The sequence below is a fragment of the Rhipicephalus microplus genome, chromosome X (assembly GCF_043290135.1).
Source record: "Rhipicephalus microplus isolate Deutch F79 chromosome X, USDA_Rmic, whole genome shotgun sequence".
Classification (NCBI taxonomy): domain Eukaryota; kingdom Metazoa; phylum Arthropoda; class Arachnida; order Ixodida; family Ixodidae; genus Rhipicephalus; species Rhipicephalus microplus.
In genome coordinates, this window is record NC_134710.1 from 214,064,091 (window position 1) to 214,085,517 (window position 21,427).

Sequence of the window (21,427 nt, forward strand, 5' to 3'; positions counted from 1 at the left end):
GTGTGTACTTCAGTAGGAGCTGTCGGATCGAAGTGGCAAAGATTGGGTGGGGAAGTGAGCAGGTGGCACAACATGACGAAGGCGGTGTCGCAAAGAGGGGGCCGGGTGGAGATGTCCACGTCACCGCGAAGAAATTGGGTCAATGGTGATATGATAGATGTAAAATTGCGAACAAAGCTTCAGAAATACGAACATAGGCCTTCGAAACTGCGAAGTTCCCTCATTGTCATCGGCTTAGAAATTTCCGCGACTGCACGAAGTTTAGCAGGGTCCAGTGAGACACCGTGCTTGCAGAAAATGTGACATAATATGATGAGCCCCGTGCATTGAAGCAGCATTTCTTGAGGATCACTTGAAGGCCAACGTTGGTTAGACAAGACAAAACGTGCCTTAGGCGAAGTAGATCCATGTGTATAAAAAATGGGTAAAAAAACGACGACCTCGCCGAGGTAACAAAGACACATCGACCACTTTGGGCCACGTAGTGTGTTGTCTATAAGCCGTTCAAACGTGGCAGGATCGGCTTCCGCCATTGGGACTTTGCACTAGCCAGACCTCAAATCAAGCGTAGAAAATAATTCTGCTCCTTGAAGCGTGTCAAAGGTGCCATCGATGTGTGCCAAAGGATAAGCGTCCTTGCGCATTATCTTATTTAAACGACAGTAGTCCACGCAAAAGCATATAGATCCGTCATTTTTATAAATATTGATGACAGGAGATGCCCAGAGACTGTGAGATGGTGGAATGACACCCTATACGAAGCATGTATTCGACTTGTTAGTTAATGCGGCGCTCTTCCACGGAGACGCGGTGTGATCTTTGATGCAGTGGCTGGTGCACACCTGCAGTGTGTCAAAGTAATTTGCTGCACTTGAGACGTGTGGCCCGGTTGAAGCTGCGACACATCAAAGAAATCACGAAATTCGTGCAGGAGAAGGAGAAGGTTGGCATGCTCGGCAGGCGTGAGGGTATCGGCGATGGCGATGGTAATATGTCTTTTGACCACTCCTCGACAGCTCAAAGGGCACGTGGTTTGTCACAGTAGCCATCTAAGTCGCCAACCAGAAATGATAAGTCGACGTCTTCCACGCGGCGAGAACATTCGCAACGTCACTTGCTCAGAGAGCAGATTGTGCACGAATATGTTGCTGCTACCGGCGGCGAGCTCAAGCGTTATGAAAGGTAGCGGCAGAAATTTACGACTCATGAAGAGGTCATACGACGTGAAGAAGACTGCACCATAGGAGAGAGTATCGCAGGAAATTGGGACAAGCGCGAAAGTGCCAGGCGATATGTCGATGTCCTCCTGAACGAGCAACTTAGGCGGCTTATGAAGAGCGTCGTGAAATGGGGCGTGACATAGTGGCGAAAACACAACTTCGGCACATGCGCAGTCGATGATGGCATTATGATGAAATAGGAAGTCCAAGTCGAGGATGACGTCATGTGAAAAGGCAGAAAGTACAATGAACTCAATGATCTACAAATGGCCTTCTATAAACACTCTTGCAGTGTGGGCTGTGAGAGGCGTCACATGCCGCGTGCTTGCGGTGTGGAGTGACAGCGCGGAAAGCGGCGTTGCGACCTTGCGTAGTGAAGGGCATGGATTAGCGGCTATATATAAAAGAAACGGCTGTCCCAGTGTCTAAAAGAGCGAAAGTACAAACACCGTTAATAGTTATTTTGAAGCGAGGGCTTCGGCTAGTCGAAAACGACGGAGATCTTGCCTTATGTATTTAGGCGCTTATTTTTACTGGTTGGAAGGTCCGGGCCGGCGACGCATAGAGAAAGGCAATTGCCGACGTGGAGAGGGTGATCGTTGTGGCTGGAAGTCAGGCTGGTTAGCGTGGTTAGGTGCGGAGCATGGCGTGGTGGGCACAAGGAACGTATTGGGGGAAGGGCTCACTGCTGCGACCACCGATGATGGTACCCGGTGGTGCGACCACCGGGGACCATCACTAAAGTTTAGGAATGACGGCGTTAATGGCGGGTGGCGTGTTCGAGAGTGTAGCAGGCATAACAAATGGAACTATTATCAGGCGTCCGCCAAGGATGGTTGACGTGAGGTGCTGCTCAATGTGCAGTATAGATGGGTGGCTGCACAGGCTGTGATTGCGTGGTGTACGGAGGCGGCGGAAGTATGCACACGGCCTGCGCATACGTGAGGGGTGCAGGCACAGACGGCGTGGGTTGCGGACAGATGACAGGAGGGGCAACAGACTGGACGGCAGGGGCATAGTTGACATATAGGAGTGGCTAGAGGCGGCTCGTGGTGCGCAAGGGGAACAGCGTGGGTGTCCTCTTCGGAAATGACTGTGCGGAGTGTGGCGGGCAGACGGGAGGTGGGCCCGTGAGTGTAGGACAGTAAAAAAAGTTGGTGGGCTACTTCGGCACGAAATAATTCTCGAACCGACTGAAGTTACATAGGATTGTCATGCGCGGTGTCAAGACTGGGCAACGGCTCGCCATCCCGTGGAGGCTGCCGAGTCAGGGCGTGTCGCTTCTTGAGCTCGTCGTAGCTCTGACACAAGCTGACGACTCCTGAAACGGCGCTCAGATTCCTAGCCAATAGCATATGGAATGCGCCATCGTCAATGCCGTTGCGGATGTGCTTGACCTTGTTAGTTTCGGGCGTGGTATCATAAGCACGTGTACAAAGGTCGACGACGTCCTCAATGTAGCTGGTGAATCTTTCTCCTGTCTGCTGTGAGCGGAAACACAAGCGCTGTTATAAGCGCCCCATGCGGACAGCCAACCAACCAAACACTTCAGAGGCGGACGTCTTGAAGACCCTCCAAGTGGGGATGTTGTGTTTGTAGTTATTGTACCACAATTTGGCGACGCCAGTGAGATAGAAGATGACGTAGCTAAGCTTGTCAGGGTCATCCGAATCATTATTCGCCCTGACCAGTTCTAAGTGGTCGAGCCAGTTCTCCACATCGTTGTCATCTGCACCGCCGAAGACCTTTGCGATCCGCAGTCGAGCATGCCTGGGGAGTTATAGTCGTCAGCGGTGAAGCAGCGCGAAGAACCACTTACGGTTCTCGACATTCTCGTCCAGTGCAATGAGCTAGATGCTATAGGAAAGAAGCCATTTTTACTGCCTTACCGGCAGCAGCTCCCACTACACCCTGGGATGCTCATCGGTAGAGATACGCTTTTAGGGGCGAAGCTCCTTAGGGCGTGGGCTGTGCGTCCCCTGTAGCCTGTATGTAGCCACCTCTAGTTTAGTTCTTGCAGTGTTCACTAGATGGCGGTACCGTCCCCTGTATGTAGCCACCTCTAGTTTAGTTCTTGCAGTGTTCACTAGATGGCGGTACCGTCTCCTGTATGTAGCCACCTCTCGTTTAGTTCTTGTAGTGTTTACTAGATGGTGGTACTTGTAGCTGATGATGAAAGGTGCAAGATGTTATAAACTAGAAAGCGGTACTTGTAGTTGATGAAAGACGCGAGATCTTATAAAATAGGAATGATGTCACATATGGCGCGTGTCATTGGTTGAAGGCAATCGTTCGATTTAGAGCGGCGACGTACGCTAGGGGGAGCGATGTAATAAAATCGAGTGGGCAAAATGTACAGAGGATTCATGATTTACCAGGTTTACCTCCGGAGCTTCGCCCACTCATCATCATTCACTTCGTGGATATGGCGGAATTTTTTAAACTGCAACCACTTTTCACGTTTTTAAAAGATGTTCACAGCTTTCACCCCATATTTCGAGGTGATTCATTGCATGCGATGACTGCATCTCTTCCATGATTTTATTATCACGACATTTTTCCGTCCACTTTCACTGCACATATTTAACGCCACTGCCATGATTTTATTACCTCTATGTTTTTATCTGCGTTAACGCAAGAAATTTTAAGGCCTCTTTACAGCCACATATGATATCATTGTTCATATCTATAGCCTACTGAAATGGCGCTCTTTGGCCATCAATTGGCCCTTGCGCCATAAAATACCACTCATCATTAAAAACCATCCAGAGGCACAGCAATGATCAGAAGGACGAGCCGAGCATTGGCGCTATACTGCTGGATGGAGGCGCATAATGAATAACCACACTACCCCCCCCTCCCCATGGAAACAGCCAACCTGGCCGTAGCAAGTCAATGTGACAGAGAACGGCGCCTGAAAGGGTTCATGCGAGAAACGTGCACGATCTCCGTGGTGCGGTGACGGCGCTCTATTGGGAGTGCAAGTGGGGTCACACGATAATTAATGGGCAAAGTCTGTTCAATAACTATGTTAGGCCCAATGAAGTGTGGCTGAAACTCGTCACATAGACCAGGTGTACGAATGGATGTGAACAGGAGAACCTCGTCACCAGGTCAGAAGAATACAAGGCGATGGGATGCGTCATAAGTGGCTTTCTGATCTGTCACGCTTCCGTGTTGATGTGAGCACAATCGCGACACCGGGCTAGTCTTGAAATGTATTCCTCGCAGAAAGACGGACACGAGTTGGCGTCGGTGTTGAAAAAAGAAACGTCGAGGAAGAAAGTATGGGAACGACCGTAAACGAGGTACAGCGGCGAATATCAGATGGTGCGCTGAACTGCCGCTTTGTAGGCAAAGGTGAGGAATGGGAGAAGGGTATTCCGCTTTTTGTGGTCTGGACTAATGTAGACGTATATCATATCAGCAAGAGTATACGATGAAATCTCTTCGGTAAGACTGTTGGTCTGAAGGTGGTAGCTTGAAGATGTCTTGTGTTTTATTCCAGAGGCGCGCAATACTTCATTTAGCACTTGTGACAGGAACACCCTTTCCACTGTCACTCAGTAATATATGAGGAGCGCCATGGCGTAGAATGATAGCGTAAAGGACGAAGTCAGCAACTTCCGAAGCAGAGGCAGTTGATACAGACGTGCCTTCGCGTAGTGTGTCAGGTGGTCTACGGTGGTCACTATTCATTGTTTGCCAGTAGATGTGACGGGAAGAGGGCCGTAAAGGTCGATACATACAACCTCAAATGGTGTTGTAGGGCATGGAATTGGCTGCAGAGGCCCGGCCGGTGCAAATGTCTGGATTTTACGATGCTGGCATGATGCACAGTAACCGAAGTAGCGTGTGATGCTAGTAGATATACCAGTAGAAGCGACTTCGAATGCGGTCGTGAGTTTTTTGAAAACCAAGATGGTTGGCAGTCAAGTCGTCGTGGAAGCAGGCTTTAAGCACGTCAAGTCTATAAGAGCGTGGTAGCACGGCGACCCATCGTTGACCATCAGGGTGGTAGATATGACGGTACAGAACACGATTCTTCAGCTTAAATCACACGAGTTGACGATGAAGCCGCGCATTAGGTGGATGGGAAGCTCCTGAGAGCTGGTCCATAGCACGCCTACAGTACGGATCAGACAACTGGCAGGAGTGAAATGTGCGCTTGTCGTCCGAGAATAGCTGATCTATTGAGGCGTCGAGGGTGTTGCTGTAGAAGTGACGGCCGAACTTTGACCGATACTGAGCTCTATATGTTAAAGCAGGCAACGTGAAAGGGTGTCAGAGTCTTGGTGTTTTCTACCAGACTTGTAAATGATGTCGAAGTCATACGCCTGTAGACGTAGAATCCACCGACCGAAGCGTCCAGACAAGTTCTTCTGCGTGGAAAGCCAGCATAAGGCCTGATGGACGCTAACGATCATGGAATGACGGCCGTGGAGATAGGGACGGAACTTTTCCACTGACCAGACCACAGCCACACACTCCTGCTCAGTTATCGTATAGTTATTCTCGGTCACTGTTAGTACTGGACTGGCATATGCAACTACTCTCTTTCGTGAAGAGGTGTCGTGTTGGAGCAGAACAGCACCTACGCCACGGGCGCTAGTGGCCGTATGTATATAGATAGTCAGTGCGACCCCATGAAAGTGGCAGAGTACAGGTTCGGACACGAGGGCACACTTTAACAGGTTGAATCAACAGATATATATATATATATATATATATATATATATATATATATATATATATATATATATATATATATATATATATATATATATATATATATATATATATACGGGGAGAAGTGGATACCTAAGGGCTCTTTTTTCGTGTTATCTAACAGACAATAATACCAAGGAATGTACAGGGGAAGTTATTACAACAAATTTAAGGTAAATAAAAAGAAAGAAAAGTGGGTGGGAAAATAACTTGCCGTGAGCAGGAATCAAACTTAGCGCCGTCGAATAACGTGTTCGATGCTATCTCTCTATCTCTCTTTATATATATATATATATACACTGCTACATTCATATATACTGAGATTCTAGGGGGCGACGTGTGTATGTCCCTGACGAGAAGACGAAGGGTGGTCTCCGCTCTATCGCTGGTGAACTGGTCACGCCATTACCGCTGGTTTCAAATACATCTAATCCACAGCCTCGACGATACGGCGTCTCATCTTTTCCGTAACATATTTGGTAGAGGTGCGGGACTGGAGCCCATTTTCCTCTACTCGACCATACGAGGACTCCCGTCGGTATTCACCCAGTCGTGTGCACCCTTCTTCCGACGTCCCTAACAGCCGCTCCACCGCTTGTTCGCCGTCACCTCAATGCCGCCGTTCCCCATCGCCCCAACCACGCCGCTATCCGTCGCCGGTCAACTATGGATCCTCTCAGACGAAAAACTAGATCATGCAGCTCCGGGAGGTAGTGCTGCACCAATTGCGACTGATCCAAATTCTCCTTTGACGCTCCCCACTGATACAAACTTGATTGAGGTGTATGTGGACGGTATTTTTTTTTGACGGCGTTAGTCGATATCGAAGCTCAAGTGTGTATGAGTGCTCATCTGTGTCGCCTGCTCAAAAAAGTCCTCACGCCTGAAGCAACTAAAGCCGTCTGTGTCGCTGATGGTGGAACTGTGGCCATCACTAGAATGCGTACCGCTCGCCTTAGTATTGCCGGCCGCCATGTCCCCGTTTTATTTACGCTGCTTGAAAATAGCCCTCACGACCTAATCTTCGGCATTGACTTCCTATCGACGCATTCTGCCCTCATCGATTGTGCCACCGGTACTCTCTGCCTAGAACTTCCTCTTCTCCCGGATTGTCACCCTGAACTCCCGAACAGCCTGTGCACCGCTGACTTCTTCCGGATACCACCTAAAGCTCTCACATTCGTTGAATTGGCAACACCCTCTCCCGTGCTTGACGGTGATTATATCGTGACGCCAATTCCTGATGTTCACCAGGCGCGCGACATTACTGTCCCACACTGCGTCGTAACCATGGCCTCTAACCGAACATTCTTATCTGTTATCAATTCTGGTTTCTTAAAACAGGTGCTACCTCAAGAAATATCGGTCACCATGCTAAGACCCTTAATTGACGACCACGTCACCTGTTTTGCGGCAGACGTATGTCCCGATCACCCACGTCACTCGCAGGATGCCACGTGCCTCGATGCTACCTTACGCTCCATGATCGCCCCGGACCTCAAACCTGAGAAGTCAGCCACGCTATGCCGCCTTCAGGCTTCATACCACGACATATTCGAAATAGACAGCCATCCACTCGGCCAGACGTCACTCGTCAAGCACCGCATTAACACAGGCGATTCTCATCTCATTCATCGGCGACCATACCGGGTGTCTACCACCGAGCGTAAAGTACCACCGAGCGTAAGTCAGCAAGATGCAAGCCAAAGAAATTGTTGAACCCTCTTTGAGTCCCTGGGCCTCCCCGTTGTGCTCGTTAAAAAGAAAAATGGCACGTAGAGCTTCTGCGTGGATTACCGCCATCTGAATAGAATCACGAAAAAGGACGTTTACCCTTTACCCCGCATTGACGACGCTCTCGATTGCCTCCACGGCGCCCAATACTTTTCTTCAATAGACCTACGTTACGGCTACTGGCAGATTGCTGTCGACGAAAAAGACCAACATAAGACTGCGTTTGTAACTCAAGACGGCCTATATCAGTTCAAGGTTATGCCGTTTGGGCTATGCAACGCCCCAGTCACGTTCGAGCGCATGATGGACTCTCTGCTACAAGGGTTCAAATGGTCAACATGTCTTTGTTATCTTGGCGATGTTGTTGTATATTCTCTAACATATGAGACCCACCTTCAGCGTTTGTCAGCTATTCTCGACATATTCCGCACTGCAGGCCTTCAATTAAACTCGTCGAAGTGCCACTATGGACTCCGGCAAATCACGGTGTTGGGCCACCTTGTCGATGCATCTGGTGTGCAGATGGACCCGGAGAAAATTCGTGCAGTCACCAGTTTTCCTGTACCCCGATCAGTCAAAGACGTCCGGAGTTTTGTCGGACACTGTTCCTAATTTAGAAGGTTTGTGAAAGCTTTCGCAACCATCGCTCGACCCCTCACTGAGCTTCTGAAGAAAGACGTCAAGTTTACGTGGGGTACCGACCAAGCTGCTGCTTTTTCTCATCTAATCACGCTTCTGACGACTCCACCTATATTGGCTCACTTTGACCCATTCGCTCCGACAGAAGTCCGAACCGATGCTAGTGGTCACGGGATCGGAGCCGTCCTAGCCCAACGCCAACGGGGACACGACCGAGTTGTCGCCTACGCTAGCCGCCTCCTCACAGCTGCTGAGCGCAACTATTCCATTACAGAGCGTGAGTGTCTTGCTCTTGTTTGGGCAGTCTCAAAGTTCTGCCCATATTTATATGGCACCAATTTCTCTGTAATAACTGACCATCATGCGCTATGTTGGCTTACGTCACTGAAGGGTCCTACTGGCCGGCTCGGGCGCTGGGCTCTGCGACTGCAAGAGTATACCTACACGGTGGCGTACAAGTCCCGACGCCTACATCAGGACGCAGACTGCCTGTCCCGCTACCCGGTGGCTGAGTCGAGCACTATGCCAGACACCGACACCGAGCCTTGCGTCTTTTTTTTCGCAAATGACATCCATCGGTGACGAGCAGCGCCGTGATGCGTCCTTGCGGGCTATTATTGAGCGCCTCGAAGCACAATCTTCCAATCAGTCCCATCTCTCATTCGTGCTCCACGATAGTGTATTATACCGCTAAAGTTTTGAGCCGGATGGACCTACCCTGCTGCTTGTCATTCCGAAACACCTTCGCTCGGAAGTTCTAAATGAACTTCATGACCTTCCGACTGCCGGTCACATTGGTGTGTCACGCAATTACGACCGAATACGCCGACACCTCTTCTGGCCAGGGCTTGCATGCTCAGTCAGAAGATACGTTGCGGCTTGTGAGAAATGTCAGCGCCGCAAAACACCATCGACACTTTCTGCCGGACGCCTTCAACTTCTTGACATTCCGTCAGAACCGTTCTTCCGTGTTGGCTTGGACCTACTTGGCCTTTTCCCCTTGTCTTCCTCGGGTAACAAGCGGATAGCTGTGGCCACAGACTACGCCACGCGTTAAGCCATCACACGAGCTATTCCAACAAGCTGCGCCACAGATGTCACCGTCTACCTCCTCAAGGACGTGATTTTGCAACACGGAGCCCCACGGCAGCTGCTTACAGACCGTGGCCGCACCTTTTGTCGAAGGTCATAGCCGACATCTTGCAGTCCTGTCAAACGAGACACAAGCTAACCACTTCATACCATCCGCAAACCAACAGACTCACGGAGCGTCTAAATCTAACGCTTACAGACATGCTCGCTAAGTATGTTTCTACTAACCACACCAACTTGAAACTTTCGTTGCCGTACGTCACATTTGCCTATAATTCTTCCCGCCATGACACTGCCGGTCACTGTCTATTTTTTCTGCTGTTTGGCCGAGTACCAACATTGCCTCTAGACACCGTCATACCGTCCCCTGCAGTACCGACCAGTGAATATGCCATGGACGCTATCGCTCGGGCCGCTCACGCACGCGAAATCACCCGTACACGCCTTCTGACCTCTCAAGAGACGCAACGGCGTTTGTGTGACCAACGACACCGCGACCTACACTTTCCGCCCACTTCTTTGGTCCTGCCCTGGTCTCCGACCCGTCAAGTTCGCTTGACAGAAAAACTGCTTACTCGCTACACAGGTCCATACCGAGTCCTTCGTATGGATACTCCTGTGGCATATGAAATAGGTCCCGTCGCCCCGTCGCCTCCATGCACCCAACAGGCTACCGATATTGTACATGTTGCGCGCTTGAAGCCCTACTACTCTCCTAGTGACGTTGACATTTACATGCGCTGAGACGGCGCTTCTGCTGCCGGGGATTATGCTACATTCATGCATACTAAGATTCTAGGGGCGACGCGCGTGTGTGCCTGACGAGGAAGACGAAGGGTGGTCTCCGCTCGATCGCTGGTGAACTGGTCACGCCATTACCGCTGGTTTCAAATACATCTAATCCACAGCCTCGTCCATACGGCGTCTCTTCTTTTCTTTAACAAGATATATATATATATATATATATATATATATATATATATATATATATATATATATATATATATATATATATATATATATATATATATATATAAAAGGAAATAAGTGTATACCTAAGGGCTCGTTTTTTTCGTGTTTTTAAACAATAATAATGAGATCTAACAGACAATAATGACAAGGAAAGTATAGGGGAAGATATTAGACGAAATTGTTATGTAAATGTAAAGAAAAGTGTGTAAAAAGATAACCTGCCGTGGGCAGGATCCGAACCTGCGACCTTCGAATGACGCGTTCGATGCTCTACCACCGAGCTACCACGACAGCTATCACACCAGCCACTTTATAGGGTTTATATGTGAATTAAACGTGGGAGTGTCAGTCAGCGCCACCAGTAGCCATGGCAGCGAGTGTGGCACACTCTTTTGAGCCTGTTTGGCGTCACGTAGTACGTGAACTTGTTACGAGTGGGCAGGTGACCAATAGTCCCTCGTATACAACCTTAAGGCACTAAGTCTGCCAGTACGAGACTCTCGTTAATGAATATGGAAATAAGTGTATACCTAAGGGCTCGTTTTTTCATGTTTTTACACAATATTAATGAGATCTAACAGACAATAATGCCAAGGAAAGTATAGGGGAAGATATTAGACCAAATTGTTATGTAAATGTAAAGAAAAGTGGGTGAAAAGATAACTTGCCGTGGGCAGGATCCGAACCTGTGACCTTCGAATGACGCGTTGGATGCTCTACCACCGAGCTACCACGACAGCTATCACGCCAGTCACTTTATAGGGTTTATATGTGAATTAAACGTGGGAGTGTCAGTCAGCGCCACCAGTAGCCATGGCGGCGAGTATGGCACACTCTTTTGAGCCTGTTTGGCGTCGCGTAGCACGTGAACATGTCACGAGTGGGCGGCTGACCAATAGTCCCTCGTATACAACCTAAAGGCACTAAGTCTGCCAGTACGAGGCCCTCTTTAATGAATAAGAAAAGAAGTGTATACCTAAGGGCTCGTTTTGTCATGTCACGCAAGGAGCTATGATTGTCAAACGTCCCAGCGGCGGCATGAATTTGGGGGCTGCTGCACAAGCGGCCATATTGTCGGCAGCGTTGGTGAAGTGCCCGCTCGATAGCCGATGCTTCTTTGATGAAGTTCTGTGCAGTGCTTGGCGGGTTGTGCAAAAGTCTGGCGAACAGCTGCTTTTTCACGCCACGCAGGAGGTAGCGCAGCTTCCTATCTTCGGTCATCTGCGGGTCAGCCCTCCGAAATAAACATGTCATGTCTTCGACGAACATGGCGACCGTTTCATTGGGTTTTTGGACCCTTAGCTCTACTAGTTGGTGGCCGCGGTCACGTCTGTCGACATTGGCAAAAGTTTCAACAATCTGCTGGTGAAGGTCAGTCCATGTGGACAGGCTGCCTTCCCTGTTCTCGTACCAAGTACGAGCGCTGTCATCAAGATAGAAGTAGGCCTGGCCGAGCTTTTCCTGAGCAGACCACTGGTTGATCTTCGCAACACGGTCATAGTGATCTAACCAGTCTTCTACATCTTCGTGTGTGCCACCACCAAAGTGTTCAGGCTCCAGCGATTGAAAAAACGTTACCTGAGATGGAGCAGGAAGACTGGTGCCGAGAAGTACAGGCGAGGGGCTGGTGTTAGCAATTTCTAGATGTCTTGTAGAGGGCTTCTGCGAGGGGTTGAACTCTGGAGGAAGACCTCGTAGCCAACGACTGAATCGATGGACAGGGGTTGTAATAGACACGTCCGGGCTGGATGAACGGCTCTCACTAGCGGTGTGAAGCATCGGGCAGCGTCGCGGCCCAGCTCCTCCACTAGTGTCGCAGTGCAACGCGAACAAAAGATGACAGCAGCTTACGGCAGCGAAAAGAGCGTCTTCAGGATAAGCTGTACAGCAAGACGCCTGCTTCGTTGTCGTCCCGAAAACCGCCTGTCTGAATAGCTGGAATCTAGATAACGTTCATATCGTCGTTTTTTTCATATACAAACGTGTCAATATAAATATATATATATATATATATATTTATAGTGTGACATTTACATTAGTAACTAACTGATATTCGCAAATTAACTTCACAATTAGTTTTACTGCAGTACATATGCGTTGTAGAGACTTTTGAGAGCGACACAAATTTTGAGAGATTCGCGGAGTTGGCGAGGCAATGCACAGGCTTTCCGGTTAGTTCTGTGCTTTGACGCACAAAACCGTGTGTTGTTACGCGAATAGGAATAACAGTACATTTTTACTCGGATGCTTAGGCATTCAATTCACACGCATACCTATTTATTGATCAATAGGCCTCGCAAACTCACCTGCTACAATTAGTCAATTGTAATATTTACCATAAAGTAATTGTTAACCTAGTGGTGTATATTTCTTTATACCATTAGGTTGACGTAGTTTTATCATTCATGGACATCCGCCGAAACTGTTTCTTCTGTTTCTTCGAGTGCTTAGTGCTGTAGCCTGTAAATTATTATGATCCTCTACTAGCAAATGCACGCGCCTGTTGAGTTTTTGCCTCAGACGCCGAAGAAAGACATTTCTAGATGTCAATTGGCGAGCTGACAAATGCATTCGATGTAGACTTATGGACAACTTAAACGCCGCAACTAAATTTAGACATGTGGGTGGCTTAGAAGTCGTTAAAAAATTGCAGGCAAACGGGACATATTTCTTTGTAATCCGCCATACAGCAGACATGTAGCTCTAAATTTCTTTTGCTAAAACCACAAAAGTAGCCTCAGAAGTTCATGCTGTGGCGCCAATTAACATTCAGAACAGCCTCTAAACGTTCCGGTAAAGATTAGGTTTTGGTTGTTTTCTGCTTCACTCGAGAGCTTCGAATGTCGTCAAACTGCCCTTTCTTCTGCCTGTGTGTGTTTCCCACTTTCATGTATAAAAGAGAGAGCCGTCTACCAACTCATTACAATAATTGCCATGGGTAGACCACGAAAATCAAACACACCACAAGAACAGCGGGAATAAAATGCTCGACAGATGGAACAAATTCGTCTTGCTTAAAATGGTCGCGGAAACGATCACGGCTTACCACAGCGACGACAAAGCAATTATCACTACCATTACTCTAAAGTAATTGTAAAACAGCCCCCCCCCCCCCCAAAAAAAAAAATGTGTGAATTTGATACAGCTTCGCTGGACATTTACGTTCACAGGGCAGAATAGTGGGTAATAGTTTTCTATCTTAATTCATGAAATTGCTCTATCGGGTCACATTAGATGAATGTCATCACGAAATCATATCTTTTATTCATTGTGAAAATTATACCAGAAAATCCGTGTTAATTTCGGGACTCGTGGCGATCAAGCAGATGAGCGTCATCGAGACGTGGGTCGAGAAGGGTTGTTTTAAAGTTGCGCATTAGACACGCAACAGAAAACTTCCGCTCTCATTTGAAACGAGGTGCATGAATTCTCTTACGGAAGAACGCAGTGACAACTATAGCTAATGAATAATTGAAGTTACCATTTGAAAACAACGATATGATTACAAGAGACGCAGTACTGTAGGGCTCCGGAAATTTCAACCACCTGCGGTTCTTTAACGTGCATTCATACCTAAGTACACGGGCCTTGAGTATTTTCGCCTCTGTAGAAAATGTGGTCGGCGTGGCAGGAATTTGATCCCGCGATCTGCGGGCCAGCTGTCAAGCAGTATAACCGCTAGACCACCGTGTTGGATGCAAAGTTACAATTGTTGAACGGTGCTTCAGTATGCTTCCGTAAACCCTCGTTCGTTCGTATCTCTGGATTTTGTATGCCATGAGATAATCGGAACATGGAATTGGATTTGCCTAGTATAGCCATTGGCTCTCGAATGTGCAGTCTTTGTTGTGTCTCTTTATTGTGCTTGGTAAACTACTAGACTGTTGCGCATACATCCCTGCAGGAGAGCTGCTCTACCAACTGGATGACTCGCGACCTCAGTTTGTAGTCACCGAGCAAGAGCTTGTGCCCAAGGTTGAGGAGTGCAAGGAATCCGTGCCCAGCATTCAGGCAAGTTGTCCGTTGATGTGAGCAGCTTACTATATATATACAAACAGCGAATTTTAACGAGATAGCGTTAAAGAGCTCTTAGCAGAAATTCCGGTGTTGGTGTCGGCGGTTGTGAGCGAAAAATCATCACCTTATGCGTTACCGAAAACTCGATAACGATGCAAACAAAATAAATATCATATAAAAAACCTGTAGCAGAGGAGGGGGGGGGTGATCCAGGGTTGTTTAGGTTTGAGTGGGGAACAAACCTGGGTCGTTCGAGTGGCAAGCGAATGTTCTACCACATGGCCATGCTTCTGCTTGTGGAATCAGTGAAAATAACTTCTTCTGCTTTAAAATAACTTCCTCTGCTTTTAAACAGACGCGTCCTGTATACATGATCTGCATTGCAACACAAAATATTGCAGTAAAATTGCGTGTTACAAGCGTGCATTGCCAAAGGGCGTCAGAATGTGAGTTAATTATAATGACTCCGTGGTTGAAAGCCGGTCACCTACTATAAAAGGCACACATGCTACTGCGCCTATTCTCTTAAGGCCACGTAATAGCAAATGCATAGCAAATTTCATAGCAAATTTGAAAAAGTTTCATGCACTGAGTGTTCGAAGTACGCACTAAAAAAAGGATGTCGCTATCGCGTTCAACTCCTAAAGGCAAAATGTTCGGGTACCCAAAATTTCTCTACCTATATAATAAAAGACCCTAGCTTTTGTATTCGTTAGTATGCATAACAGTTATTTTAGGACTCTCATCCATAAAACTTGCAAAAATAACGCTTGATATGTCTCGTAACTTCCCATAAACTGATTCTCACAATTCTCGATGCATTTCGAAAGCACAAAATTTTCAAATGTTCCATTTGCTACGGCTATAGAAGAAAAAAAAATAATTTAGAGCTACAACTTGCGCCACTTGGAGGTGCCAAAATACAATCTAAATTTGTCTACCAAAAGATGGAACAGGTGGCTTGTAGGTCTGGTCAACACTACCTGTAATTTATGAAAAATGTTCCTAGCCATTAACGTACGAATTGTGTTGCCTCTCTATTGCAGCTTACGATGAAGGTACAGTAAAGACATATCGCGCAAGCTAACGCTTCCTAACTAAATTTAAATGCGATAACCATTTAGGTTGTATTCAGCGTGGTGTCATTGCTTATGGGTCATGACGTTTGTATTTCGATATTCATTATCAAAAATTTCCGTTCGCCAGGCAAACGCTTGCAGTCTCCAAGCATGGTTCTAGTGCATAACTCTCATATTACAGCAGTGTGGTTTTACTACTGCGCCACGGCACTCCTGTTGTAGGTACCGAGCAGAACGGGCATGTTACGGATGCTCGATTCATTTGCGGCGAAAGAATCACAGATGCGCCTTTTCGGGCTGCGATCGCGAGAAGGCACCTCACGCACTGCACCTTTGCAAGCACGAGACTAAAATTAGTACGCGGCAGTGAAAAGACATATATTCACGTGTTTGTTCAGATTGCTTGGCTGATCAATAATTATGCCAAATACTTGTTACAGGAAATGTCAAGAGAAGCCCCCCCCCCTCCCCCACATTGCTATATACATATGGTACCAACACGTTGTTCGTGTTGGGAGACACGTTGTGAAGAGCTTGCGTCAACACCTTTGTCAAACTACTTGAAACTTCTTGTCTAAACGTTGCATGACGGACTATGTATAGGGTCCGTTAAAAAAATCTAAAGTTCTCAGGTTACTATCCAACGTATTCCTATATCAGCGTGGCTTGGGAACCTTTGACAAACCTTGTACGTAATTACGAATAATGTTAGGACTACTACACGTGAACTCCATCAGTTCTTACAGAAGATGCAGTGAAAAATAAAAAGAACACTTCGTCTTTATGGTCTTCGCAACTTTACAGGTGCATGTTTCCCCACATAATTGAGAACCTAGACATTTGTGTCATTTCGTCTTTCACAGAAAATTGATGCTATGTATAAAGGTCTTAGATTTGTTTTTGCTTGCACTGAACGTCATGGCAGTGCTACCCCTTCGTTCCGTCATGGCCAGCAGCATGTTTATGTATTCGTAGAAACCATTCCAAAAGAAATAAAATTATAGCAGATTCCACTTAATGTGGGAATCAACGTCATCAGTCAGCGAGGAGCTGACTATGCCGCACCTGGTGGTTTCCACAGTGATATCCTAAGTAACCAAATATAAAATAGTGTATTTTAGCTTTAGCTATGGTACCGTGAGAGTAGCATTACAGGATATGCGTCGAACGCGTGATCTTGTACACTGCTCTAACCCTTCCTTGAGGCACTGGAAACATTGCGCTTTGCATCACGGTTATTCAAATCCAAAGGATTGATCTCACATCTCGCGTCCTGTCCACGCCTGGTGCCTAGGACGTTTTCCTTTTCGGTGAAAGCGCCGACTATACTACCCTGAGAGAGCTGCTAGAAGAGGGACGCGTTGCCGGGACGGACGAGGGCGGCGGTCGACCACCGCGAACGGACCCTCGAGACACACCAATGAGCGTACTCTACTCGAGCGGCACAACAGGCCTTCCCAAGGGGGTCGTCTCCTCGCACTTCAACTTCGTCAGCCAGATCGTCCAGAGTGGGTAAGCGATGCCTTCCACTCCAAACACTGGCTCCTTCTAGCTGTCTAAACGCTTCCACATTTCCTAGCATGTGGAAGAACTGCACGTATTTTTGCAGTATTTCAGTCGGGCTGCAAAACTGATTTTTCTAATTATCGCCCGATTTCTCTACTGTGTGCCATATCGAAGATCTTTTAGCTGGCTCTTCATAACATATTGTATGTTAGTGTGAATAATTTGTTAATTCTCAACAAACACGGGTTTCTTCCTCGCCGCTCAACTACCACAAACCTTGATAGTTTCATGACGCGAATATCTTCACTATTTCTCAGAGAGGACCAGTTGACGTAGTCTACTGTGACCTGAGCAAGGCTTTCGACGTACTCAGCTACTCACTGATTTTAATTAAACTTGCAAACTTTTGTGTTGACTCATCTGTTGTGAATCTCCTGCACAGTTATCTGCTTAATAGATCATGTTGTGTTGCTATAAATGTCCGAATGTCCTCCTTTCGTAAAGTGACTAGCGGAGCCCCTCAAAGGTTGGTATGAGGCCAACTCTCATCTTTAATTTACGTTCACCATGTATATTTTGCAATTTGTTATTCTTCTTTTCTCTTGTATGCTGATGACATCAAGATATTTGAAATATTCATTCAGTTAATGACGATCGCTCGCTGCAGTCAGATTTGTGTTCTTGCTCTGAACGGTGTGACAATAATATTATTTCCCTGAATACCTCAAAGACCAAGTACATGAGTATGTCTCGCAAAACATACAACGTGTCATTTCCATACTCTGTCAATACCGTGTCGTTATGTAAGATTTATGAGCTCACTGATCTTGGTGTTCTTTTTGGTAGTATGTTCAATTTTTCTGCTCCCATTAAACGTGCTGCCACGCGAGGCCTTCGTTCTCTCGGTTGTGTTGGCAGAATCTCTCGAGGATTCAGTTCTCCTACAGCCTTCCAGAAACTGTACCCCGCCATATGTCTTCTTCAACTGGAGTATAGACGAGAGCACGCCTATCTCACACCAAGGCGCCTTCGGCGGTATACCCTCGCTCCCAGAGACGCCATAATTTGTTTGCAACTGCCAAGGCGCGCCTCGCAATAGCATGGAATGCAGTGGCTCTGGGACTAGTTTAAAATGCGAAAAAGCGCCTGTTCACGCTGCGTCCGCTTATAAAATGTCATCCGGGTACCACTGCACTGTCATCTGATGCAACAACAACCAGCGCAAGAGGAAGAGATTGCTGAGCACTGCCTGTGAAGTTCACAGCGCATCGCGGGAATCGTGCCTGCGGTGTTTCGCGATTGCACAGATTTCCGTCCACAACGAAAAACGCCGAGCTCCGCCGCCTTCTGATATAATCGCAACAGCAGGAAAGACTACCAGCCCAGTGAAGTGTACGAATAAGTATACCATATCATTGTGTTTATTCAAGCACGCCTTCAGCTGTTCCACTTTACAGCAGCGATTTGCGTGCAGTATGCCTGTAGTATGCGGAAAAAAACTATTGCCGTACTCTTTCGCAGGCTGCATGTGAATAATAGGATATGCGTATTACGACTCACACGAGGATGCACGCACCACGCATGTTTAGTACAACTGCAACGGCCTACTATCGCGATGCGTGAACGGCACGGAAAGCATGACTTGTTGAACTGCGACATGCCGTGACAGTCACTAGGCAAATCGACACGTGCTTTTGGCCGGCGTCACCGTAGCATTTTAATATATTGTTCTGGCTGGCACTTATGCAGCGCGTGTGTGTTCTGAGTGCCCGGCAGGACTGGCAATTGATACACATGCGGTGCATGAGCGTAAGTTGGAACCAGATTCTAGCGCTACGTTGACGCCAGCTTACAGCACAAATTCTGCCTTGTCACAGCCAAGGCACGCCGCAGTTCGACTGAGTCGAAAGCAACGCTTTCTGCTGTTCGCGTATCTTTCAATCGCAATAGTACGTACCGGATGAAGCTGCTTCCGTAGTCTGCAATGCACGTGCTGCAGACATTTCGGACTGTCGAGGAAGGTCTCCTCGACGTTTCGCGCAAAATCAGCATAAAATTCGAGCACAGGAACAGCGCGAAACATGCTTACGGCCGGGCTCGAGTTGTGAAGTTTCTCGTTTGATTTGAAGAGCGTCTGCTCGCCTGGCAGCTGAGAGTGTTGCTTCGCCGCGCTTGCAACAGACGGCGCCACGCCCTTTTCAACATGGCAGCAAGCACTGAGCTCACTGTGTTCTGGTGTATACATCTGTGACCTGGAATGGCATCGCAGTGACGCCATTGAGCGAGTACATAAAAAAATCATAAGCATTTACAACCATCATTTTGCTAGACGTGACTTTAGGTCTCGTTATCATTGCCTTCACTTCACTGCCGACGAAATCGCACTGACATTTCATTTCTTTACAACCTAGTTCACGGTATTATATCCTGGCCTTTGCTTCTCAGTTGCGTAAATTTTTGGATTCCGCGTAATTTAACCAGAGAGAATCGAGCTTTTCATGTACCTGACAACTTTCTTTAACACTCCACTGTATACACAGAATACAAAGTTCATATAACGTTATTTTCAGGATCTGGATGTTTTTCACAGTCCACTATCATTATTTTCATCTCAACTTTCCACTGTCTCAAGATAATTTTTCATAACGTGCATATTCTTCCCTTTTCCGTTTTTCAGGAAGCCTTACACATAGTTGTGCATATTCCCCTTTATTTTTCATGCTCTTCCATGATTGTCGTCGTGTTATTTATTTTTCCCACTTTGCGCAGATTTTTTTGTCTGAGTGTTTACGCTCTTTTTATTTTATTTTTCTGTAGAGTGTATTGTATTGTTTATTTTTATTGTGTTATTTTTGCGTGTGCCTAAGAAAAGACTTTATGTTTTTTTTGGGCACAATAACTACTACTACTACTACTACTACAAATTATTATTATTATTATTATTATTATTATTATTATTATTATTATTATTATTATTATTATTATTATTATTATTATTATTATTATTATTATTATTATTATTATTATTATTATTATAACAGTTTGGTCTTTTTTTAACGGCCAATCCTTCATAGTGGGTGTGAGCCATACATATAGGCCATCACCACCACCACCACGACATCCGATCTGTCAACCCTCGTACATTTGGCGCATGCATCTCTCTAACTGCTTTTATTTCTTTGTATATAAAACACCACTTGCTCAAGTATGCGGCTTTGTTACCTTTAATGATGCCCGTGTGGAACCAAAATCAAACAGTGGTGGTGCTTGTATTGACCCAGGACCAACGGCGAGCAGATTCTACACTACACAGACGTGCTCGCCCAATGGATGCCCTGCACGCACCTGTCGGGTGTGTTTTTCACGCTGGTAGCTCTGGCGGAAGGTGCCACTGTCGTGCTTCTCCCAGGATTCCGTATCGAGTTGCTTCTCGGCTCCATCCAAAGATATCAGGTGAGTGATGTGTGCCCCACTCGAGTACGCTGGTGTCTTCGTGAGAGAGCTGCTCAAGTCAAAACCATGAGTGACATCCGTATCCTTTCACAATGCACTCGTCAGATTTCTGTCAGGGTGCACTGATGTATCTTCGCACCAGACAAGACATTTTCATTCGGAGCTATCGGATGCCAGTGGAGACAATATTGGATGAGGTTTCTCGTCGATAGAGAACCCGTGACGACATGATGATTGTTAAACTGAGGACTAGGACAAGGCGGCACACGAGGGCGAGCGATAGTTACCTACTAAGTTTATTGTGTAGAACAATAAAGTATATGTGACGAAAACCTGGAATGTCTCCATTTCCTAGTCCTCAGTACGCGCTATACATAGCAATAATCATGACATACTAACTATATACAGCCCCAGCCGTCACCCTTCTATGAAGACAACATTTCTCGGATGAATTTAGCGTCTTTTATATGCTGATTTGCTCCCGAATGACATTGACCGTGATGTTTTATGACATGTACAAGGTGCATTCTGGAGAAAACTTGATTACGATGGGCGTTCTATTGGACAGTGAATGCCATATACAATACGTGCAGTAGTACATTACACAGCACAACGTGCTCTTTGCGTGATATCGGCTCGGACATACTGCAATGTTAGCCGTTTGGTATCGATCTCTTTCTGTGTGACCTTAGTTTTCTTTGGACCATTGAATGAGTTCGGGGAAGTCAAGGCTGCAGGAGTGACGATCAGCTTAAAGATGATGTGTGTTCCTTGTTGCGTGCCTGTAGAAATCCCTCTGTGCTGCTGGATTTTATAGGCACTACCGAAATTTGTGAAAAGTATGTCGTATTAAAAGAAACTATTTTGAATAATTAAAATATTACTACCGGGAGCATAAACATTCTTAGAAATACAAAATATTAAACACCCAGTTTCGATTTGAGCTTCGTTCGTATGACGAAGGGCACGACGCAACTTGTGTGTAAG

General features: G+C 46.7%; 2 protein-coding genes across 2 annotated transcripts in view; both read left to right on the top strand.

Moving 5' to 3' along the window:
• The window catches only part of LOC142775960 (uncharacterized), a 41,522-nt gene extending 27,097 nt beyond the window's left edge, over positions 1 to 14,425 (top strand). The window contains exon 4 of the mRNA XM_075878577.1: positions 14,290 to 14,425. Coding sequence (XP_075734692.1) covers positions 14,290 to 14,417 — 128 coding nt within the window. The 3' untranslated portion in view covers positions 14,418 to 14,425. The remainder of the gene's footprint in view (positions 1 to 14,289) is intronic.
• A 2,437-nt stretch (positions 14,426 to 16,862) lies between these two features.
• LOC119187897 (luciferin 4-monooxygenase-like) overlaps positions 16,863 to 21,427 on the top strand; it is a 38,156-nt gene continuing 33,591 nt past the window's right edge. Inside the window, exons 1-2 of the mRNA XM_037436003.2 lie at positions 16,863 to 16,993; positions 20,269 to 20,440. Coding sequence (XP_037291900.2) covers positions 16,902 to 16,993; positions 20,269 to 20,440 — 264 coding nt within the window. The 5' untranslated portion in view covers positions 16,863 to 16,901. The remainder of the gene's footprint in view (positions 16,994 to 20,268; positions 20,441 to 21,427) is intronic.